General features: G+C 43.3%; 1 protein-coding gene and 1 long non-coding RNA gene across 2 annotated transcripts; one reads left to right on the forward strand and one right to left on the reverse strand.

Moving 5' to 3' along the window:
• Positions 1–15066: 15066 nt before the first annotated feature.
• On the reverse strand, positions 15067–16956 carry LOC115129973 (complement C1q-like protein 2). The gene is made up of 2 exons (XM_029660764.2): positions 16124–16956; positions 15067–15645 (listed from the first exon to the last, which is right to left on the reverse strand). The coding sequence occupies exons 1-2, from the start codon at positions 16709–16711 to the stop codon at positions 15466–15468; spliced, it is 768 nt and encodes a 255-aa protein (XP_029516624.1). The 5' UTR covers positions 16712–16956; the 3' UTR covers positions 15067–15465.
• A 6589-nt stretch (positions 16957–23545) lies between these two features.
• Positions 23546–24867, forward strand: LOC115129974 (uncharacterized). The gene is made up of 5 exons (XR_003863715.1): positions 23546–23793; positions 23891–24125; positions 24219–24344; positions 24511–24600; positions 24764–24867. It is a non-coding gene; the product is annotated as an uncharacterized LOC115129974 (long non-coding RNA).
• The last annotated feature ends 707 nt before the right edge of the window (positions 24868–25574 follow it).

Genomic DNA, 25574 nt, shown 5'->3' on the forward strand with positions numbered 1-25574 from the left:
ATTGTGAATTGTAATTATTCACGACCGTTGCTTCATATACAGCAGGCCTAAATTAGCTGTTCAGAACCAGGCCCATTGCGATTGTGTGTTGCCTATATCTTGGCTAGCTTTGAACAATATTTACATTCGGCTATATACAACCATTTTATTACCAAAAAAGTACATGCATTTTAAATGATTCAATTGTATACTACTTGTAATTATGAAATAAAGTCACCTCTTAAGGAAACGCTTCGTCTGCTAGGCTTACTGATATGTAGCGTTTAGGCCCATATAGGCCTAGGTGTATTTCATGTAGACAATTATCAAGTTTCAGATCGGTTACACGTTGTTTATTCTATTCTAGAGATTCGAACTGGTGTTGAAAAGTGTCCTGCCATCTCGGATAGGCTACAGGGCGCGATACAGTGCGAGACATCGAGATACAATACCGGAATTGTGCTGTCCTCCAGTGGCCGCTTCAAGAAATGGGCTTTTTTCATTCCCAGTGAACCCATTCCAGTCACGTTCAACTATTTATAGTAATGATGATGCTAATATTAAAAAACCATTAACGGTGTCACCGTCGAAATTACGTGGAAATCATGTACTGCATGTTGAAATACGTTACTAGGTCATGTGTGGACCTAAGCCTACCTTTTCCCCTTCATATAATGGACGGATTTTTATAAAAGTTTGAGGTTATTTTTGTTTAGTTAGAATAGATGGATGTGAATGTTATACAGTTCAAGATCTATATATTTTCTTGTGCAAACAGTTTCTCTTATCAATGGTCAAGTTGGAATTTTGGACTGTAATTGGAAATTATTATTATTAGTTATGCATCATCATCGTTGTCTTTATAGTCGTCACTGGTTTTTGGCCGACACACAGCTACAGGCAAGTCTTCGCAATTTACCAATTACATTAATAAAACAAACTTGGGCGACATCTTGTGGTCATTCTTGTAAGTGGGCTCCTCTTGTACAGAAGGGAGGAATGAAGGAGGGATAGGACGGAGGGAGGAAGTAAGGAATCGAGAAAGCATTGCGCTTCGGAAATTCAAACAGGGATTTTCTAGTCATGTCCAGTAGATGGCAGACAATCGCTAATAAGTGTTAATCAGTTCTGTAGCACGCTTTTAGTTGAACGTTTTTTGCGGTGGTAGCATAGCCATATACCACAAGCAAACGTAAGATACAAACAAGCATGTAAACTATCAAGGGAGTAAGCATTATTAAGCATAGCTGTAAGTTGCTGTACATAAAATAACATTGCTGTACATAAAGTATGTGTGAGACACATACATTTCACAATGGAACTAAATACTTCCTATTGATGAGCAAGCATGCCCCATGACAGGCTCTCAATCCCTCCTATATTGTAGTTATTAACCTATTAGCCAGCAGAGCAGTATTGATAATTAGGCTACGAATAAAGACATCAGAGCATCCCAAATGGTTCCCTATGCCCTATGTAGTGCATTACTTTTGACAAGAGCCCATACGGGATAGGGTGCTATTTGGGACACAGCCATAATCAATCATTTACAGAGATATTCCAAAGATAAGATGGCATTTGTCATCAAGTCATGCAGATTGAATGATACCCTCTCCCTGCCCCATAACCACTGTCTTCCTCTGTTGCTCTTCTCAATGATGACCTTTATTTCTATTTCATGCCATGCCAATCAATAGACAGGACGACTGTAGAGCCTTGAGTTGAACATGCAGGGCTACTGGAGAAATGCAATGAACATCCACACCACAGGAGGCTGTTGCGGGGAGGTGCAGCTCATAATAATGGCTGAAAACGAGTGAATGGAATGGTATCAAACACATGGAAACCATGTGTTTGATTAGTTCAATACCATTCCATCTATGCTGTTCCAGCCACTACTATTAGGCCGTCCTCCCTAATTAAGTTACCACCAGCCGGCTGTGATGCATACAATCACTATCGTCTGCTAAATGACTTAAATGTAAATGTAAATTTGGGTCATATTACTGTCAGATTTCATTTAAATGATCTGTCTGGATTTTCTGTTGAAGATGTCTACACAGACATACAGAATTGTAAAAAATAAATCCTATTCAAAACCTCTCTCAGCCAAGGTTGTCTCAGCCAAGGTTGTCACAGCCAAGGTTTTTACACATCCCACTATCATCCACCTCTGATAGTCTCGCCACACTCTTGAAATGCAAGCAGTATGCACACAATCCCACATCTCAGCCCTCAGACATTTATATTCCAGAGAGGTAGAGATGTTTGCATACTAAACGGGAATTATCATTCTGTTCTCTCTCTCTCTCATTCTCTCACTCTCTTTCCGATCTCCACTCTCTCACTCTCTCTCACTCTCCCTGTCCTCCATCTCTCTCTTGTCCTCTCTCCCTCTCTCGCTCTTTCTATCTCTCTCTCTCTCTTGCGCTCTCTCTCTCTCTCACACACACTCTATCACTCTCTCTTTCACACACACGCACACACACACACACACACACACACACACACACACACTCCATCTCTAAGCACTTCCAGGAAATAAAACATAAAACATGTATTAATCAGTGGGAGCTGGGCGCACAGTGATCTTTGACCCCCACACCTATTATGTATAATTTATCAGTTAATGCAGATAAATAATGAAGCCATTTAAATGTATTTCAGACTAAATGGGTGGTAAGGGATAGGGTCTCTCTCCTCTTCTCAATATTTATTTGTGAAGAAAGAGGTGGGGGTCTGGCAATAGATTGTAGGTGATGAAGGAGAGCTTGTGGAGTTTGTCGTAGAGCTTAGGCTGAAGGGTCGGTCTGACAGAGCAATGGAAGGGAGTGGGAAGATGGATGCACACTAAACGTATTGTATTCACTACATTTTATACTTTCATATAATACGTAATGACAAATGTTTTCATCGTTTCTTTTATAGAGCTTGTTTTATTGCATACCCTTGCCTGTGAAAAAGAAAGGACACTTTCAATCTTCAATCATTTTCAACTGTCGTCTCCTAAACTTGAAGTCATTCAGAGGAAGAAAACCCGTCGTAGTTTCTGTGCCTTTCACCACTGAACACAAGGTTACGGTTGTTGTGCTTTTCAGCCACCTATCATGGCAGGTTTTGACCTTGTTTACAACAGGCTGCTGTTGTGACTACCACAGCACTCATCACTGTGACACTGCTACGTGACTTGGGTCATGGCTTTCATTTCACGCAGTACCTTTCTTATTCTTCAGCCTCTCTGAGTATGTGCAGCACCCAGTTTATGAGATGAAAAAATCATTCATTTAAAGGCACAGTGCGGTCAAAAACTGTTTTGGTGGGAGGGAGTTTTGGCATTCGATTGTGACATCCCCATGTGATAAATTATACTGAACAAAAATATAAACGCAACATGTAATGTGTTGGTCCCATGTTTCATGAGCTTAAATAAAAAAATCCCAGAAGTGTTCCATAGTCACAAAAAGCATATATCTCTCAAAAATGTGTTTACATCCCTGTTAGTGAGCATTTCTCCTTTGCCATGCCAAGGTAATCCATCCACCTTACAGGTGTGGCACATCAAGAAACAGCATGATTGTTACACAAGTGCACCTTGTGTCGGGGACAATAAAAGGCCACTGTAAAATGTGCAATCTACCACAAGCTGTCTCCAACATTGCTTTAGAGAATTTGGCAGCACGTCCAACCGGCCTCACAACCGCAGACCATGTGTAACCACACCAGCCCAGGACCTCCACACAAGGCCTCTTCACCTGCCGGACCGTCTGCAGGTGAGCCACCCGGACAGCTGATGAAACTGTGGGTTTGCACAATCGAAGAATTTCTGCACAAACTGTCAGAAACATCTCAGGGTAGCTCATCTGTGTACTCATTGTCCTCACCAGGGTCTTGACCTGACTGCAGTTCAGCATCGTAACCAACTTCAGTGGGCAAATGCTCACCTTCGATGGCCCCTGACACGCTGGAGATGTGTGCTCTTCACGGATAAATTCCGGTTTCAACTGTACCGGGCAGATGACATGTGGGCGTGTGGTTTTCTGATGTTAACATGGTGAGCCCCATGGTGGCGGTGGGGTTATGGTATCGGCAGGCATAAGCTACAGACCTCGAACACACTTGCAGATCCTGAGGCCCACTCTCGTGCCATTTATCTGCCGTCCATCACCTCATGTTTCAGCATGATAATGCACGGCCCCCATGAAAATGTCCCAGTCCTTCCATGGCCTGCACACTCACCAGACATGTTACCCATTGAGCATGTTTGGGATGCTCTGGATCAACGTGTATGACAGCTTGTTCCAGGTCCTGCAAATATCCAGTAACTTTACACAGCCATTGAAGAGGAGTGGGACAACGTTCCACAGGATACAAACAACACCCTGATCAACTCTATTTTAGTCAATGACACTATTTTAGTCAATGCCTCTCTGACATTGCTCGATCTAATATTTATATATTTCTTGATTCTATTCTTTTGCTTTTAGATTTGTTTGTATTGCTGTGAATTGTTTTTAGATACTACTGCACTGTTGGAGTTAGGAACGCAAGCATTTCGTTACACCGACATCTGCTAAATATGTGTATGTGACCAATAAAATTTGATTTGAGGAGATGTGTCGTGCTGCATGAGGCAAATGGTGGTCACACCAGGTACTGACTGGTTTTCTGATACACACCTCTACCTTTTTTTAAGGTATCTGTGACTACTACACCCTCTTCAACTCCTCTCCTCTTTCTTTATTTCTTCCATGTGTTCTTTATTCTAACAATTGAATCACTTTGCCCACAGTAAGGTCTGGCGAACTTTAGAGAGAACTCATACATGTGACTCCGTGGCCCTCCGTCCCCTCAACCCACAGCAAAACACAAACAATAAGTGATTGCAGTCGGAAGTCATAATTACGAGTCGTCAAAATGAGGGACGGCACACTGTTTCGATTTCGTTTTTGGTATGTGGGATTCTTGTGTTTTGTGATGTCGTTTCAAAATGGGACTTGATTATCATTGTTAGACATGACGTCTGTAGACGTACTTGTCATATTTTGATTGCCGACCATGGAAGAAGAAAATATGTGCCTCGTCGGCAGTAGTTGCCATGCTTAGATTGGTTAAGGAACTGTACTCTCTTGAAACACAATGCCCTCAAGTAAAGAATGCCCACATTATCACAGTGAGTCCTGCACAGAACAATATTACCGTAATTTGACCAAACCCTGTTCTTTTCTGAGTCCTTTTCTTCATTGATCATTGCTACAATTAAAAGCACCCTCTGCAATTTCAACATTGGATGTACTGATCAACAGGAAATATCCCCTTCCAGTTAGTCCTTTGTGTTGGTGAAGTCCCCATTTGAACGGCAAATCCCAGATAGGGAGGTTTCATTTGCTCTTACTAATCAAACATATTTTTGTTCTTTAGCTGTTGAGGCTCATTAGTAGCCTGTGGATGTGGGACCTCATCTCCCATTCAGCATTGTGGAGCCACTAACCTTTCTCAATGCCCCTGGAGGAGCAACTATCTCATTTGTATACAAGCCATGTCAATTTCAATGTTAAAGGGCGGCTAAATGCAATTTGTGTTGAGGTGAGCTTTAAAACAAAGGTAGTGGAAGTGTCTTTGTCTTAGTTTCCCTAATAAGTGTTTGGGATTTGTTTTACTTGTTTTTCTGCTAGGCATATTGTATCCTGATTAGGGTTGCACAATTCTAGGTAACTTTCCTAAGATTCCCAGGAATCCTGTTTGGAAGTTTACCACAAGAATGCAGGAATCTTCCATCCAGGGTTTCGGGGAAAACATACATTTTGCAATCCTAACCCTGATCTGATTGAGTTGATGGTGTTGTAAGAGTTCTGTGTTTACTTATTCTTTTTGGGGGGATAATGTCTTCTAGTTTCATCATCCTTTTCTTTCTCCTTTTACCAAACGTTTGATGCATTTCTACTCAAACCCCTGTTTGATTATCAGAATAAATGGTTTCACCTCAATCAGAAGTTTTTTTTTTTAAATGAGAAAAAAAATACAATAGAATGATGAATGGGCCACACAAGCGTGATCATCTCAAAGCCGGAAAACTCAATATCAAAAAGTTGAAGACTCTTTGCAGAAGCTGAACGATTATGTGTCATACACAAGTGATGATGATCAGTGCCCGAGGAGGAAGAGAAAAGGATGAGAGAGGGAGGTGTGTAGAGGTGGTTGAGGGCCATGCAGAAGGCAACCCCCTGAACTGAGAGTCTGAGAGGAGTGAGTGAGAGCCCCCATTGGTAACCGGCGGGAGGAAAAGAGGGATGAAGGGGGATAAAGAGAAAGGGGTGAGAGAGGGAGGTGTGTAGAGGTGATGGAGAGTGCAGAATGAGTGATGGGAACCCCCAGTTCTGAGAGGTATGAGCGATCCTTCCCTTGTACCCGGGGGTGATGGATCGAGGGGTGAAGGGAGGGGATGGGGTGTCATGATGGATCACCGTATCCCTCTGAGCTCCTCATCATGCACAGGGTACAACCTAACAGAGATGTGTTTTTGACAGCTCTATGCCATGTGGCCCATTCTTTACCCGATGAATCATCTGATCTCTGGCTCCAACAGGCAGCACAATGCAGATTGAGGGACATAATTCAGCCGGAGGCTATGGATCTCCAGAGTCGGACCGTGTTAGGAGAAAATGAGGTGCTGGGACAAAGTGTGACAGTGGTGGCTGATAAGTGTCCTCAAAGACCAATGCTACAGAATGCTAAAGGTGGTATGTGATTGTTCTGGATCTACAGAAAGTGAGAAGAGCTTCCACTGGGGACAGATCATTTGATTCCAAGCATTAAATGTAACCCTGTAGAGGAGAGAACCGGGAAGCTGTGAAAAGTGTTAATTTAACAGATGCAAGTGAGGATGATATGACCACTGAAAAGTGTTATTAAATCAACAAGCTCTCAGTGTTGATAGGCATTTGAAGACTCTGTGATGTCATGGCACATCGTGTTGCTGAGTCGAAACTTCTACACAGCAACTCGTTATGGCATCTGTATTGCGTTGTAGCAACGAAACAGGTCTTTCATTAGTGTGCAATGCATGGGATCCCAGGTCTGGCTTCCGAGTCGTAATTTGCAACCAGTAGCACTGTCTTTGGGGTCCCGTCCTTTAAAGTCTCTCAAACAGAACAGAAGTCCGAGCGAGACTTGGAAACCACAGAGCAATGAGATGGTGCATCGTAATGATTTTCAATTGCAACTCTCCTGGCTTCTGTTATGATCTGAGCCGTCACACACTATTTTTTGGGCGATGTACGATTAACCAATTCTTAAACGAGAGATGAAGACAGACACTAAACTCCCCAGGGATTGGCAGTACTTTATTTATCAATCAAAATTTCCCTCCATTGACTTTGAAAAGGAAATAAAAGTCAGAAGGAGAGACAAACTGATGTCTTGGATTTGTGGAATTTATTGTAGAGATATGTAACAGTGGATCTGAATGATTTCCGCCCAGAGACTAAACAAAACAAACTTTATTTGAATCCCTCAATCCCTAAATCAGAAATAATATGTGACCCGTCTGGAGGTGACCCGTCTGGATGTCACCCTGCTATCCGATTACGCGTTGACTCAAACTGAGAGGCGTTTAGTGAAACTGACACTGACACTTATCTGAAAATAATGTCAGACTGATAAATGGGAAACTGAACTATCCTCTTAGTAGCTCAGCCCATAAGAGATTGGAGAAAATGCATCAAATGGGAAACTCTAACGGCCTTGAGCAGAGCCTCCTTCTTCCAAACAGAAGTTAAAGGGATATACCACTCAAAAACGATTTTTTTGGTAAATGGTCCTAAAATGATTTTCATGTCAGCAATCAAGCTTTCAAGATGTAGAACTTTCGAAATACATAAAGTGTCACAGTATCGTCATCAACATGATCATCGTTCTGTGACACTTTCTGTGTTTTGAAAGATCAACATGCTGAATCTTGACTGCTGACATGCAAAGCATGTTGGGATTGTATCAACAGAGGACTAACGAAACAAATGCCAATAGTTTTTGAGTGGTATTTTCCTTTAAGTACTTTGTCGTGTTGTGTGTATGTATGTGATACCTAGTACTGTATTTACATGATTCAAAATGCATTTCTCAATTTTCAGAGCAGGAGAAGACCAGTCACAGTCAGACTGCCTCACTCACGAGGCAGAGCAGCGGACTCGGGGCAGAAGCGATCATTCCCGGGACAGGACAACATTGCCTGCAACTCAAGCCTGTCAGACTGAATCACATCAGAGCAAAGAGCCAGACTCGTCCTTTCATCTATCAAGGAGCTTTACCAGACTGCCTGTCACCCTCCAATCTTTCACCCTCATCCAGGAAGGATCGTTCTGGCCCTCCATCTTGTGGCAAGTGACACCTCCTTGCTGTTGTTGATGTCTCAATTGGAGTGAGGGAGAACATTTCTCCCTCATGTTTTGTTTTTAGTGAGCGACTGCAGTCGAGACAAGGTCATCACATCACAAGGTTTTACAGGGGGAATGCATATGAGTGTTTATAGCATAGATGGCCTTTTCAGCTGCATTTCCCCCTACACAATATCAAAGGTGTAGGGTTCGGGTCAAGTCAATTCCCACTGGGCACGTACTGGTTGAATCAATGTTGTTTCCATGCCACTTCAACGCAATTACGTTGAACCAACGTGGAATAGACGTTGCATTAACATCTGTGCCCTGTACGTTACCTCTCTTGGCCAGTTTGTTTGAGTATATGGTAAGTTGATCAAATGCCTATAGGCTCAGTGGGCTAATGTAGCCTTGAAAAAATGCCTTAAGTAATTTATCTGTTACCTGAATGTTTACTGACATCAAACTCTTTTGGTCTGGAGATCTTCCACATTATCATCAAACACCCCCGGAACCTAATTTACTGTCCAGACTGTTGTTTTTCCCTCAATCTCATGCCTCTAACTGTTTCTGCTTCGACAACAGAAAACAGACAGCTCAGTATCACTGATCTCAAATCTCTCTGGCCCGTTTGCGTTTTTCCTTTTGAAAACCATGTCGATATGCAAAATGAGGACACCTCCCTGTGGCAACTTATGCATCAACAACGGGACTTTTTTGAAGAGTTCCGAAAATAGAACTCCCTGTGGTCACTTGTGTCATTAGCACTTCTTTGTCACCTTGTCAGCTGCCTGCCCCCTGGGTCCACCATACTTATGAGTGTTTCTGCAAACCGTCCGGCTCTCAGGGCATCTCTATCCGTGACATTACACCAGGACGTTTACATAGCCCACAGCTCCCCCGGATGGGGTCTGTATTAGATTCGATTGAGTCTTGAAATGTGCCTGTGTGCATGGTGATATGTTCGGGTGAGTCGATGCAGGCAGCTCCACTTCCTCCCTTAATTAAGAAGTGATGAGGCGGGGTGATGAGAGGTATCATTACCACACACCACAACACTCTCCAGGGGATGTTCTGTGTGTAATATGTGTTGGTAGCACTTTGACGCCATTGGTAATGAGTAGGATACATGAAAGGTGGATACATTATAGTCTCCTATGTAAAAAGGAAATGGACAAAAGTTTTCCATATTGACGATTGAGTGTATTTGATGAAACCATGCCAGAAAGGCTTTTATCAAGGTGGTTATTTTGGGGATAATAGTAGGGTATGAATTTAGTCATCTTGAACACAGCGAAATAAATCAACAACTTAGCCAGAGCCATGCTGAACCAGACTGGCTAATATTTGTTTTGCATGATTGCTGTTTAATTGATCGACAGCTGTTCAATCTGCCTGCCTCCAGGTGGAAAGCTGGTGAAATCATCACTTAGAGACACAACACAGTCATCCTCTTAGGAACTAGGTGTGCTGTTGGCTAGACATGGTTCCTCCAAGGACTCTTAATGAATTTTCAGTCAATTCCTATCCAGGTTTATGTTCAGTTGGAAGAAAATGTTTTAAAACATTTTGTGACAGGGAGGTACCATCTGAACTTGACCAATAAGAAATGCTCCTTTTTGTTTTGCTATGGTGTGCCCTACTGAACATGACCCAGGTCTACACACCATCATTCACCTCCCATGATTGATTGCATTTGGATGACTGATACAGAGTTATTTGGGTTTTCGGACATTTATTGATTGAAGTCTTGATTATTTGTGTGCTTGTTTGACATTCTACTGCACTGTTAGGAGCTAGTAACACAAGCATTTCGCTATACCCGCTATACCATCTGCTAAACTGTGTACGCGACCAATAAACTTGGGTTGATTTGATGATACGTCACAATGAACTCATCATGTCAAAGTGAAAAGACACACCTTGTCCGTTGCAGATGTACCTTCATTAGTCGACTCCTTCTCTCTCTCTCTCTCTCTCTCTCTCTCTCTCTCTCTATCTCTCTCTCCTCCACCTTAAACACACATCCATCTATCATCCTCTTTAAGCCACTGACAGCCCCTGAGACATATGGGGACCGTTGTTGAAAAGGAATAAGAGGACAGCTTTGCAACAGTGTCTGGGAATATAGATGGACCACAGCAGTCACCTAAAAGTAATAAGCCCTTCAGTAGAGGTCTAATGTGTACAGTCATCTTATTCAGTTCCTACAGATGACAACATATATCTGAGAAGTTAAAAGCTTCAGTTGAAGTCCATTTGGTTGGTTTACCATTACATTACTCTATGTACACATTTTCACAGCACCAGCAAAACCCTAGTCACAATCTCATGTATACTGAGTGTACAAAACATTAGGAACACCGTCCTAATATTGAGTTGCACACCGTTTTGCCCTCAGAACAACATCCTCAATTATTCTGGGCATGGACTCTACAAGGTATTGAAAGGTACTGAAAGCATTCCACAAGGATGCTGGCCCATGTTGACGCCAATGCTTCCACAGTTGTGTCAAGTTCAGAACAGGGCTCCGGGCAGCCGAGCGGAAATGGAGGAAAACTCGCCTCCCTGCGGACCTGGCATCCTTTCACTCCCTCCTCTCTACATTTTCCTCTTCTGTCTCTGCTGCTAAAGCCACTTTCTACCACTCTAAAGTCCAAGCATCTGCCTCTAACCCTAGGAAGCTCTTTGCCACCTTCTCCTCCCTCCTGAATCCTCCTCCCCCCCCCCCCCCCCCTCCTCCCTCTCTGCAGATGACTTCGTCAACCATTTTGAAAAGAAGGTCGACGACATCCGATCCTCGTTTGCTAAGTCAAACGACACCGCTGGTTCTGCTCACACTGCCCTACCCTGTGCTCTGACCTCTTTCTCCCCTCTCTCCAGATGAAATCTCGCGTCTTGTGACGGCCGGCCGCCCAACAACCTGCCCACTTGACCCTATTCCCTCCTCTCTTCTCCAGACCATTTCCGGAGACCTTCTCCCTTACCTCACCTCGCTCATCAACTCATCCCTGACCGCTGGCTACGTCCCTTCTGTCTTCAAGAGAGCGAGAGTTGCACCCCTTCTGAAAAAACCTACACTCGATCCCTCCGATGTCAACAACTACAGACCAGTATCCCTTCTTTCTTTTCTCTCCAAAACTCTTGAACGTGCTGTCCTTGGCCAGCTCTCCCGCTATCTCTCTCAGAATGACCTTCTTGATCCAAATCAGTCAGTTTCAAGACTAGTCATTCAACTGAGACTGCTCTTCTCTGTATCACGGAGGCCCTCCGCACTGCTAAAGCTAACTCTCTCTCCTCTGCTCTCATCCTTCTAGACCTATCGGCTGCCTTCGATACTGTGAACCATCAGATCCTCCTCTCCACCCTCTCCGAGTTGGGCATCTCTGGCGCGGCCCACGCTTGATTGCGTCCTACCTGACAGGTCGCTCCTACCAGGTGGCGTGGCGAGAATCTGTCTCCTCACCACGCGCTCTCACCACTGGCGTCCCCAGGGCTCTGTTCTAGGCCCTCTCCTATTCTCGCTATACACCAAGTCACTTGGCTCTGTCATAACCTCACATGGTCTCTCCTATCATTGCTATGCAGACGACACACAATTAATCTTCTCCTTTCCCCCTTCTGATGACCAGGTGGCGAATCGCATCTCTGCATGTCTGGCAGACATATCAGTGTGGATGACGGATCACCACCTCAAGCTGAACCTCGGCAAGACGGAGCTGCTCTTCCTCCCGGGAAGGACTGCCCGTTCCATGATCTCGCCATCACGGTTGACAACTCCATTGTGTCCTCCTCCCAGAGCGCTAAGAACCTTGGCGTGATCCTGGACAACACCCTGTCGTTCTCAACTAACATCAAGGCGGTGGCCCGTTCCTGTAGGTTCATGCTCTACAACATCCGCAGAGTACGACCCTGCCTCACACAGGAAGCAGCGCAGGTCCTAATCCAGGCACTTGTCATCTCCCGTCTGGATTACTGCAACTCGCTGTTGGCTGGGCTCCTGCCTGTGCCATTAAACCCCTACAACTCATCCAGAACGCCGCAGCCCGTCTGGTGTTCAACCTTCCCAAGTTCTCTCACGTCACCCCGCTCCTCCGCTCTCTCCACTGGCTTCCAGTTGAAGCTCGCATCCGCTACAAGACCATGGTGCTTGCCTACGGAGCTGTGAGGGGAACGGCACCTCAGTACCTCCAGGCTCTGATCAGGCCCTACACCCAAACAAGGGCACTGCGTTCATCCACCTCTGGCCTGCTCGCCTCCCTACCACTGAGGAAGTACAGTTCCCGCGCAGCCCAGTCAAAACTGTTCGCTGCTCTGGCCCCCAATGGTGGAACAAACTCCTCACGACGCCAGGACAGCGGAGTCAATCACCACCTTCCGGAGACACCTGAAACCCCACCTCTTTCAGGAATACCTAGGATAGGATAAAGTAATCCTTCTCACCCCCCCCCCTTAAAAGATTTAGATGCACTATTGTAAAGTGGCTGTTCCACTGGATGTCTTAAGGTGAACGCACCAATTTGCTTGATACAGACAGGAAATTGTTGAGTGTGATAAACCCAGCAACATTGCAGTTCTTTACACACTCAAACCAGTGTGCCGGGCATCTACTACCATACCCAGTTCAAACCACTTAAATCTTTTGTCTTGCCCATTCAACCTCTGAATGGCACACGTACGCAATCCATGTCTCAATTGTCTCAAGGCTTCATCTCCTTCCCTTCATCTACACTGATTGAAGTGAATAAGGGGAATCATAGCTTTCACCTGAATTCACCTGGTCAGTCTATGTCATGGAAAGAGCAGGTCTTCCTAATGTTTTGTACACTCAGTGTAGACTGTATCATGTATATTGTACTGTAACTCCCTCACTTGGACCAGTAGGAAGACCATATTAAAACACAGAAAAAACATCAGACGAGAGAAAAACATGCATATGTGACTCATGGGTTTGTAATGTTTGAATGTATGTATGATAAAATCCCCTATACCCCCATATAAAAAAATATGGCCTACAGTATTCACTGTAGTGTTTTTGCAGACATTACTGTAGTATTCACTCAAGTCTGTAAAAACACTACAGTGAATATTTACTGTGGTATACGGTAGTATACTGTACTATTTACAGTTAACTAGGTAGGTAGGTAGGTAGGTAGGACTTGTGTCTGAACAGATAGTTCAGAGCTTCTGCTCTTTTCTATAACCTGTAGGGAACACAATATGTGGTCTGTACTTGGCATGTAGGTTTCTTACTTATGGGTGGCACAAATTGCAAAATGGGGGAATGTGCAGGGTAAATGCTAATTAAATACTGTAGTGTTTACTATAGTTTAGAAACGTGTTGTGTTTTTGCAGACATTACTGTAGTCTTTACTGTAGAATTTACTACAGTGTTTTTTTTTTAGGAAAATGCTGTAGTATTTGCTATAGTATTCTACAGTATACTACAACATTCTATAGTAAGTATTACACATGATTGAGGGACACTACAGTGTGTAATATTGTTTTCTACAGTATACTGCAGTTTACTATATAATTCCATAGTAAGTACTGTAGTATTCTGTAGTAAACTGTAGTATTTTTTCATGTGGGCCTCTGTGAGTCAATTTATGAGTGCCCATAACCCTGAACTTTACCCCAACCTTAAACCACATTCCTAAACCCAACCCTAAACTACAAACGAAATCTAAACAAACCTGCGGCCTCAGGTAGTAGAAAGGACAGATTATTATCACCGTCTTTCAGTGGTGGAAAAAGTACCCGATTGTCATACTTGAGTAAAAGTATAGACACCTTAAAGTTACTCAAGTAAAAGTGGAAGTCACCCAGTAAAATACCACTTCAGTAAAAGTCTAAAAGTATTTGGTTCTAAATATACTTAAGTATCAAAAGTAAAAGTATCAATCATTTCAAATTACTTATATTAAGCAAAACAGACGGCATCATTTTCTTGTTTTTACTAATGTACGGATAGCCAGGGGCACACCCCAACACAAACATAATTTACAAAAGATGCATTTGTGTTTAGTAAGTCCGCCAGATCAGAGGCAATAGGGATGACCAGGGGTGTTCTCTTGATGTGTGCGAATTGGACAATTTTCCTATCCTGTTAAGCATTCAAAATGCAACTAGTACTTTTGGATGTCATGGAAAATGGAGAGTAAAAAAGTACTTATTTTCTTCAGGAATGTAGTGAAGTAAAAGTCAAAGTTGCCCAAAATATAAATAGTAAAGTACAGATACTCCCAAAAACGACATAAGTAGTACTTTAAAGTATTTTTACTTAAATACTTTACACCACTGCCTTCTTTGTCAAATAGCCACTAATCTTGTGGAGATTGAGCAAATAAGGATCCTCAACATAAACTAACCCTAAGGCTGTGCACTTCTTTTGAAGTGAAGCCGTAAAGAAAACATAAAATGTGTGAAGGAAAATCACACATTTCAGTCTTGACTCTGATAGAATGTATACGTGAGGAGCACCTTCACTAGTGCTAGTATTGGATGGCAGGTTGTCACTCTAACCTGCAGCGTTGCTCCATAAGACTCAGCCATGCTGTGGTCCCCGTGTTGTTCAGTTGGTAGAGCATGGTGCATGTAACGCCAGAGTTGTGGGTTGGTTTTCCGCGGGGAACCAGTACGAAAATGTATGCAGTCCCTACTTACTGTAACTTGCTCTGTCATGTAATATTTGAAAAAAACATTCAATGAGACATACTGTAAAATAATATTTATTGGTACATGAGGACAAAATATAATGCATTATTGGCCTAGAGATGTAATATAAAACACAACTCTGGACTCTGAACGTACCGAACACATGGGTTATATGATTCTATCTCTGTGCTTTTGACCGTAGCTACATATAGGCTATTTCTCCACATAAGGGGTTCCTATCGAGTAAAACAAACTACTGCATAAAGTAATGTTTACCACATTCAATCAAACAACCTCAACTGCTATATAGCCTATTTATCCTATATATTATTGGTGGTTAGAAGACCATTACAAGCACCTTGCTCTTCAAAGGAAATGAGAGAGCGAAATTAAAGATGAAGCTCTGTTTGGACCTCATTTGGAGGTAGAGTCATGGGTAGCCTCAAACTTGTCAGGCTATTTAATCTGGATACAAAATGAATCCAGAGAAGGTGCTGTACTTGTTGTTGTTGCCTCCGTGTGCTTTGCCACCGTCCAGTTTGACATAAATCTCATCTCCGGAATCCAGGTGTAGAACCACGCTGTTACCTGCGTAATCGTAGTTCTGGTCTGCGTCCTGTGCAATAGCACTTGCCCGAACCTGTGTAGTGGAAGGGACACACAACATAAGCATAATCCTCATTAGCTTGACATTTTCTGGTTATTTGATTTCGTATCTTATTGTCAGACAAATTCCTCCACTACCACTTTGTAGAATAGATGATATTATGTCACTTTGGACATCACAGAAGGGGGAACAAAGGCTTAATCAGATAAATGTTCGAGCCTTTCTTTACTGTGGTAATCTAATGTATAGCCTACCCGATTTAACTGAGTTTACCATTGCTAAGCAAATGCGAAGGGACGTAAAATGTCTTAATATAAAGCCAAAAAGTTCACTAGCTAAATTATATAAAGTGAGTGCGTAAAATTAGTGCGTAAAGTATTCGTTTTTCTTCATACCCTTTGGGTTTTTGCATGCATTTATCATATTTTATAGACATTAATTGTTTCCAAATAAATTCGTGAATGAGAATACAATATTTTCGTATATGCTAATTTAATGAAATAATGTTTACCTGTCCGTTTTTGCACAAGTCTGCCCACATGCTTGTCCCGTCGCCTCCTCGCATTAACACATGGTATGTGAAAAAATACATTCCGGACACTTGGCAAGTGAACTTGCCATTGGTTGGGTCGTATTGATTTCCCAAGTTTGTGACAACATCGTCGAATTTAAGCACCTCATATCCTTCGTGTGGGTTCTTCAACCCGACATAGAACGCAACCTTTGTTTCACCGAGTGCCATGTTAACCTCGTCCGTGTCCGTTTCGGTCTTTGCAGTCCCTGACGTTACCGCGGGGTAACCAGCTTTCCCGGAATCACCCCTGTCTCCCGGTGGTCCTCTTGGGCCAGGGGGTCCTGGTTCTCCCGGTGGACCCCTTGGTCCCGCTTTCCCAGGTCGCCCTAATTCACCTTTGGAGCCATGCGCCATTGGCGGCGGGATGGCATTCAGGTCCTGCATAAGCTCCATGGCCGTGGCGCTGGCGGGTTTCGAACTGTATGGATCACAGATCATTCGACAGGTGCCCATCATCTCATAGTGAGCCGAAGTCTTGGTACTTTGCACAAGCAGCGGTATTACTATGATAAGGGCCAACACCATGACGATGCCAACCACAGCGGCCACAAGTCGCTTCCTCTGGACTATCCGAGAAGCAAGCGATAGAAAGTCAGCTGAGCTTGGAGGAGTAATAGTGGAAGGTTAGCGTGGGTAATTAGAAGTGAAAAAAACGGACTCCAAATATATTTTCTTCCTCAAGGCAACTATTCTATTTTGTTTTGTCCATAAGCCTTAGGCATTCGTGCCAGAGCAGACAGACGAAGGGTACGAATATTGGCATGGATGGGCGCTCGCTGGTTCTCAGCAAGGATTTGGAGCGCTCCTATTCTATTCCAGTCCTACGGGGGTCGCTGACGTAACACATGCGGAGTAAAGCCTTTTGCAATTTGGATTAAGATCGAAACAATAATCGGGCAATCTTTATGTATGAATTACAAATCCTAATATTACAGCAAGGAAGATATGGAATTAGAAAGCATTAAACACTTTGATCCCGCCATTTATATTTTGTTACATGTAAACCACGTGGTTGTACAGAACATGTGTGTGATTACTTGCATATAATTAAATAGAACAGAATAGCCATTAATATTTTTTTGCGAAACGAAAAGCTCTATGTATGGGGCAGGAGCTGTCCTTTCAGCACAACTCCCAATCATTAGAACGCTGAAAATCAACACGAATCAAAACATTTAGCCTATGGTATCAATGCGCTTGAAAATGAATTTAACAATTGAGTAATTTTACTGTAGGCCTATCTAATATTTGTTTTATGAAATATTAGTTCGTCACCTCCTCTTTGTAACAAATGGCATACCCCACACCATCCATGTCAACCTACATTTACATTCACACATTCTTGTATTCTGTCTTCAATCTCTAAGAATTTGACGGTTTCATGTCTGAACCAAATCTGTTAATCCTTCTGTTTCAGAGCTGGGGTTTAACATCTCACACCCTGTTTTAGCAGCTAAGCAATCAGCTAACAGCTAAACTAAAATTTATTCCAGGTCATTCCTTGTTATTGAGTCTGTCATTATCGGCTACCAATATACACTGGTAATGCAAACCGACTAAATATTTCCTATGTATGTTCCCCATGGGTGTTCCCATATACTTAAATAGACCAGAATAGTAATTTAATGTGTTACTGTGAGTGTTCCCTTGAACCCTTTTTTGTCTTGTTGGCTAGGCCTAGGCTAGGCTACTAGATTTTCAACTTTAAACACAAGGAAGTGGCCAAATATTTGACTCAAATTTACCAACCCGTCCCATGTCAATAGTGGTCGCGTGCAGTGTGATTACTTGCATTATGACTCAAAGTTGTGTTACCACATTTACATAATGAGTTACAGAATCTCCGTGAGTTCCAATCTGACGATGAGTATTGTGACGTTATCTAGCCTATAAATAACCCCGAGCAATCAATGCTAGTTTAAATCGACTTGTTTCTGGAGAGCGACTACTTGGATCACTCTCTGAAAACATTATTAAGGTCTGTTGTTCCGAATGTTGGAGACCTTACCGGAAATTGTACCGGATATGTTGGATGGTGCAGTGCGTCTGTGTTGAAGATTGACTAAACATGGATCCAGCAACTATGGATCCATATAATGTGAGTAATCAAACACTTCACTCTGGAGCAGGGCGGTAGCAAGTAGCCTATTAGCTCTGGGCCAGGGCGGAAGTGTGCGTTCCTCCACACTATCACCATAGACCAGAGTTAGCAAGTACCCAGTGATTTTTGCTGTTGAGTTCACCTTAGTTGACAACTTAACCAAAATTAAATTGAAACTAGATGTTGAAATGATGTCTGTGCCCAGTGGGTTACTTAAGCAATAAGCCCTGAGGGGGTGTGGTATATTGCCAATATACCACGGCTAAAGGCTGCTCTTAACATGATGCAACATGGAGTGCCTGGATACAGCCCTTAGCCTGTGGTATATTGACCATATACCACATACCCCTGAGGTGCCTTATTGATATTATAAACTGGTTACCAATGTAATTAGAGCAGTAAAAATACATGTTTTGTCATATATGCGGTATTTGGTCTGATATACCACGGCTGTCAGCCAATCAGCATTCAGGGCTCTAAAGTTCTGGCAACATTCAAAACGTTTCCTGTAGGTCCATGGAATATCAGTAGAATGATGTTGCGGTCAGAACATTCCAGGGACATAGGCCTGGAAATGTTCCAGTTTGATCCCTGTTTGGTTGTAACCGAACATTGACATCAGGAGTTTTTCAAGATATTCCCAACATTAGCTGGTTGGTTCCACCCTTAGTTATTTATTAATTAATGAAATATACCCATTTTGATTCTTATAGAATATAACTTGTACATGCCTCATGATCTTAATTCAATTGTCATACGTATCAGAACACAACATATATAAGCACTGTTTTACTCCAATGTGTTTAAACGATGTAAATGTCATGAAAACAACACTGTATAACCTTAAAACATGGTTAAAACTCATTTGGATATCATGGATGGCCAGCTCCGTCTGAATTTGAGTGGTTACATTTCTCCAGGCCCATTCCTCTGTTTTTTCTCTCTCCCCAAAACAGAGGCGGCATCTCCAGTTTGTTATTGTTTAAATTAAGGACTCTTTATGTAATACATGTATCACTAGCCACATGTATCACTAGCCACTTTAAACTATGCCACGTTGTTTACATACCCTACATTACTCATGTCATATGTATATGTATGTATATACTGTACTCGATACCATCTACTGCATCTTGCCTATGCCGTTCTGTACCATCACTCATTCATATATCTTTATGTACATATTCTTTATCCCTTTACACTTGTGTGTGTATAAGGTAGTAGTTTTGGAATTGTTAGGTTAGATTACTCGTTGGTTATTACTGCATTGTCGGAACTAGAAGCACAAACATTTCGCTACACTCGCATTAACATCTGCTAACCATGTGCATGTGACAAATACAATTTGATTTGATTTCCCCCAATACATTCGGATAACATTAAAAGGGATTCAATTTAAACTGTACCTTCCAGCTATTTTGCTTCAGTAACAGGTTTTACTCTCTTTAAAGTTGTTCTCATTTGACTGTCTCCGTGTTGATTTATATTGTTAAGGCTGATGTGGACGGGTTTTACAAGGGCGACGATTATGGATATTTCCACTGGAATGAAAAACATGGCCAATGGGGTAAGTATTGGTTGTATCATTTTATTAACAGTCCTTTATGGATATGAGAGGATAAAGCTTCTGCTCTCATTCTTTTTTACAGAGAGGTGGACCCTAAACAACAACGAGTACAAGTATGAGTATGCGTACAAGTATGAGAACGGGAAGGACTATTACAACCACCAGCATGAACGTGGTCAAGGGGCCAACTGGGAAATGGAGGCTGGTTCTTCTCAGATTGTCGATGCTCCTGCCCATCTCCCCCTCCCTACATCCTCTGATCTCCCTCAGCAGAGCCCACAGGAGCAGCCTGGAGTCCGCACAGCATCCCCTGGGCTTCTTGCAAAGTAAGTACTTTGTTCGTTAACACAGCAATGACATCTGCACAGCTACGCTGTCCACCAGATGCATTCATGTTGGGATTTGGAGTGCTATGATTACACTGCCTTTACAGTTAAGTTGACTGAGATATTGGATCAATGAAATGGAGTTTCCGATTACCCAGAGTACCTAGATTGAGTTCAGATCTGAAATTGAAAGACAGTTTCATATCCACGGTGTGAAGCCTCCTTCCACCCATTCTAAACAACCTGGTGTGTTTCCTCTCCTGTAGTGTTGGGACTCTTAAGGAGATGATTGAGATTGCATGGCAGAAATGTCAGGAGTACCAATCTAAGTTCGTCATGTGGTATTGTGTTACCCTGTTGTGCACACAGAGTAGGGCACAGGTACGTTTCTTCATTGGATGAGACCGCATGAGTTAGGATGGATGATGAGGGAGGGATGATTGCATTTTCATAAGTAAGCAAACAGGTGTGTTTTAGGCCATGTGTCAATTACATGGTAATTTATTTGTGTTTCTGGACTAACTTTATGTTTCTAAACCACTATATATAGCCCATCGTTCCTTCTGTGAAGCCCATCGTGGTCGAGCATCCCATCTCTCCACCAGTGAAACCCATCATGGTTGAGCTGCCAATCTCTCCACCAGTGAAGCTCACGGTATTGGAGCTGCCGATCTCTCCACCAGTAGAGCCCATTGTGGTTGAGCTGCCCATCTCTCCACCAGTGAAGCCCATTGTGGTTGAGCTGCCCATCTCTCCACCAATGAAGCCCATCGTGGTCGAGTGTCCCATCTCTCCACCAGTGGAGCCCATCGTGGTTGAGCTGCCCATCTCTCCACCAGTGAAGCCCATCGTGGTTGAGCTGCCAATCTCTCCACCAGTGAAGCCCATCGTGGTTGAGCTGCCCATCTCTCCACCAGTGAAGCCCATTGTGGTTGAGCTGCTTATTGCTCCAGTGGAAGCTGAGTCGCTTCAGAGATTTGAGGTAGGCTACTCACTCCAAACTATACCTTTCAATTTGTAAATCATGGTCCTATTTGAACTGCAATCAGCAATTCTCACGTTTATATGGAGAGGGAAAGTTGTATACCTAGTCAGTTGTACATGTGAATGCATTCAACTGAAATGTGTCTTCCTCATTTAACCCAACCCCTCTGAATATGGTCTTTTTGTTTTTACTTTAGCTTATTTAGTAAATATTTTCTCAACTTCATTGTGAGTAAGCATTTTACGGTAAGGTCTACACTTGTGTTCGGTGCATGTGACAAACGCAAAATTGATTTCTTGATGTCCTTTCCCACTTTGCTCCACCACCGTGGAAAAATAAGCAACTGAAGGGTCTGACACAGCGACGTAGAAAAAGAGAGGAAGACACGGAAACTTCAGTTCCACAGGCCAGAAATACTCAGCCTCCTCCCGCCCTATCGGACTATTTCCCTCCACCAAAGAGATGCCAAAGGGCTGAGGATTTCTTCCCTCCACCTCCAGTGGAGCCCATTTTAGCTGAGCTGCCCGACTCTCCACCAGTGAAGCCCATCATGGTGGAGCTGCCCATCTCTCCACCAGTGAAGCCCATCATGGTTGAGCTGCCCATCTCCCCACCAGTGAAGCCCATCATGGTTGAGCTGCCCATCTCCCCACCAGTGAAGCCCATCATGGTTGAGCTGCCCATCTCCCCACCAGTGAAGCCCATCATGGTTGAGCTGCCCATCTCTCCACCAGTGGAGCCCATCGTGGTTGATCTGCCCATCTCTCCAACAGTGAAGCCCATAATTGTTGAGCTGCCAATCGCTCCACCAGTGAAGCCCATCATGGTTGAGCTGCCCATTTCTCCACCAGTGAAGCCCATTGTGGTTGAGCTGCCCATTTCTCCACCATTGAAGCCCATTGTGGTTGAGCTGCCCATCTCTCCACCAGTGGAGCCCATCGTGGTTGAGCTTCCTGTCTTTCCACCAGTGAAGCCCATCGTTGTTTATCGGCCCATCTGTCCACCAGTGAAGCACATCACGTTTGAGCTTCCCATCGCTCCACCTCTGAACCACCAGCATCAACCTGATCAATGGGCCAACTGGGGAATAGAGGCTGGTTCTTCTCAGATTGTCGATGCTCCTGCCTATCTCCCCCTCCCTACTTCCTCTGATCTCCCTCAGCAGAGCGCACAGGAACAGCCTGGAGTCCTCACAGCATCCTCTGGGCTTCTTGCAAAGTAAGTACTTTGTTCATTAACACAACAATGACATCTGCACAGCTACACTGTCTTCTAGTACATTAATGTTGGGATTTGGAGTGCTATGATTACACTGCCTTTACATTGAGATTTTGGACCAATGTAATGGAGTTTCAGATTACCTCGATTACCCAGAGTATCTAGATTGAGTTCAGGTCTGAAATCTAAAGACCGTTTTGTATTCACGGTGTGAAGCCTCCTTCCACCCATTCTAAACAACCTGGTGTGTTTCCTCTCCTGTAGTGTTGGGACTCTTAAGGAGATGATTGAGATTGCATGGCAGAAGTGTCAGGAGTACCAATCTAAGTTCGTCATGTGGTGTTGTGTTACCCTGTTGTGCACACAGAGTAGGGCACAGGTACGTTTCTTCATTGGATGAGACCGCAGGAGTTAAGCTGGATGATGAGGGAGGGGATGATTATTATGGTTTGCATTTTCATAAGTAAGCAAACGGGTACGTTTTAGGCCATGTGTCAATTACATGGTAATTTATTTGTGTTGTTTCTGGACTAACCTTCTGTTTCTAAACCACTATATATAGCCCATCTTTCCTTCAGTGAAGCCCATCGTGGTCGAGCGTCCCATCTCTCCACCAGTGAAGCACATCATGTTTGAGCTGCCCATCGTTCCACCAGTGGAGCCCATTGTGGTCGAGTGTCCCATCTTTCCACCAGTGGAGCCCATCGTGGTGGAGCTTCCCATCTCTCCACCAGTGAAGCACGTCATGGTTGAGCTGCCCATCTCTCCAGCAGTGAAGCCCATCATGGTTGATCTGCCCATCTCTCCACCAGTGGAGCCCATCGTGGTTGAGCGTTCCATCTCTCTACCGGTGAAGCACGTCATGTTTGAGCTGCCTGTCGCTCCAGTGGAAGCTGAGTCGCTTCAGAGATTTGAGGTAGGCTACTCACTCCAAACTATCTCTCTTTTAATATGTAAATCATGGTCCTAGTTTAACTCCAATAAGAAATTCACACATTTATGTGGGCTTTTTTATTTGACTTATTTAGTCAATCTTTTCTTAACTATTAATTTCTTAACTTCATTGTTGGTTAAGGGCCTGTGAGTAAGCATTTCACAGTAAGGTCTACACTTGTTGTATTCACGAATACAATTTGATTTGTTTATGTCCTATTCCAGTTTTTCCCACCACCGCGGAAAAATAAGCCACTGAAGGGTCTGACACAGCGACACAGAAAAAGACAGAAAGACATGGAAACTTCAGTTCCACAGGCCAGAACAACTCAGCCTCCTCCCACCCTATCAGATTTCTTCCCTCCACCTCCAGTGGAGCCCATTGTGGTTGAACTGCCCATTTCTCCACCAGTGAAGCACGCCATGTTGGAGCTGCCCATGTGTCCAGTGGTAGCTGAGACTCTTCATGGATTTGAGGTAGGCTACTCACTCCAAACTGTCCCTTTTTTAATATGTAAATCAAAGTCCTATTTTAACTGCAATCAGCAATTCTCATGTTTATGTCCTTTGCCAGTTTGTCCCACCACCGCAGAAAAATGAACTGCTGAAGGGTCTGACACAGCGACATAAAAAAAGACAAAAAGTCACTTCAGTTCCAAAGGTCAGAACTACTCTACTTCCTCCCTGCCAATTGGATTTTTTCCCTCCACCACAGGGATGTCAGTGGGCACAGAATTTCCTCAATTCACCTCCACCACAGGATTGCCAAACGGCCCAAAATGGAGTTAACCCATATTCAATGAGAGCAGGTGATTGTGCTTTAGCTAGCTCACATTTCACAGAGAGAGAGAGTGAGAGATTTCAGCTAGTCATTTACCTTATATAACACTGATTTACATTAGTAACAGGTGCTCCAATGGGCAAATACCCAGGTTATCCATGTACAACTACCAAAGCTGGGTCTGGAATATCAGACGCTTCCCTGGTTCACATGCTCAGACCCCTCTCACCGATGCGCGTGCCAGAAGGTAAGTGCCCTTTTGAACAGTAAATATCCTCTCTACTCTCGTAACAAGCCTGATTGGGCTGGTGAACAAAATAATGTCCACCATTGACTATTCTAAATCCTAATTGGTAGCACATGGTTTACATTTGGTGTAACAATTGATTAAGGCTCTCTTGAATTGTGTTCAGATGATGGTGGATGGGACTCTGCTGGGGATCACCCTAGGACTCCCTTCTACATGGGTTGACTCTTCCGCTGGGCCTTTTAAGCCCTTTAAGGTACTACATGACTTAATCCAGCTCACCTTTTTGACACAACAATCCAAATGAATCTATTTCAGTAAATGTAATTACAGTGGTTGATATACTGTAAGTCCACCTTTTCAACAGTAAAGTATGTTTGTGGTAAGGGATGTCAAACTTTTTTTCTTTCTCCCATAAGCTATTTTGCCGGAAAAAAAAGGACGCAGTGGAGCATAGCATATTTTTTTTAAATAAATAAACTCAAGCATACCCCGATTGGTTTTATATTACATAATAAAATCCAATGAGAACAAGTTTGCCTATGCCTGTTATTTATTCATTTTAACTACAGTAGATTCTAACCTAGCAATCCCACACGATCAGTCTGTTGGATACCAAAATGATGTGTGAAACAGTAGCCAGTTTAGATGTTTGTGTTCTCTGTCTGTTTGGTCAGGGTGTGACTCGGCTGGGAAAGTCTATGCTTTCTGGTTTGTTGCTTTTGGCCGTGTATGATTCTCAATCAGGGACAGCTGTCTATCGTTGTCTCTGATTGGGAATCATACTTAGGCAGCCTTTTTTCCTTTTCTTATTTGTGGGTTGTTGTCTTTGTTAGTGGCATGTATAGCCTTACATAGCTTCTCGTTCGTTCTGTTTATTGTTTTGTTGGCGACATTTAAAATTTAAAAAATTACGCTTACCACGCTGCACCTTGGTCCGGTCATTTCCTTGATGACGATCGTGACAGTTTGTATTGCTGTGACATTGGTAGGTTTTTCTAAGAGGAATAAACCCACACAAATAAGGTGATGGACATAGTTGATGTCCTGCTTTTGATGTGCTGCTTTTTCCACCATTGCAAGGGAAAAAAATATCTATCTCAGACACGAAAAGGGTGATTCAACCCAACACTATCAGAGTCCCATTGTTGATAAACTAACACGTGGAGGACATGAGCTGCTGCTGGCACACTGTCAGATCCAGACATATCACATTTCAAATCAAATGTA

This window comes from Oncorhynchus nerka, linkage group LG5, assembly GCF_034236695.1.
Source record: "Oncorhynchus nerka isolate Pitt River linkage group LG5, Oner_Uvic_2.0, whole genome shotgun sequence".
Taxonomy (NCBI): Eukaryota; Metazoa; Chordata; class Actinopteri; order Salmoniformes; family Salmonidae; genus Oncorhynchus; species Oncorhynchus nerka.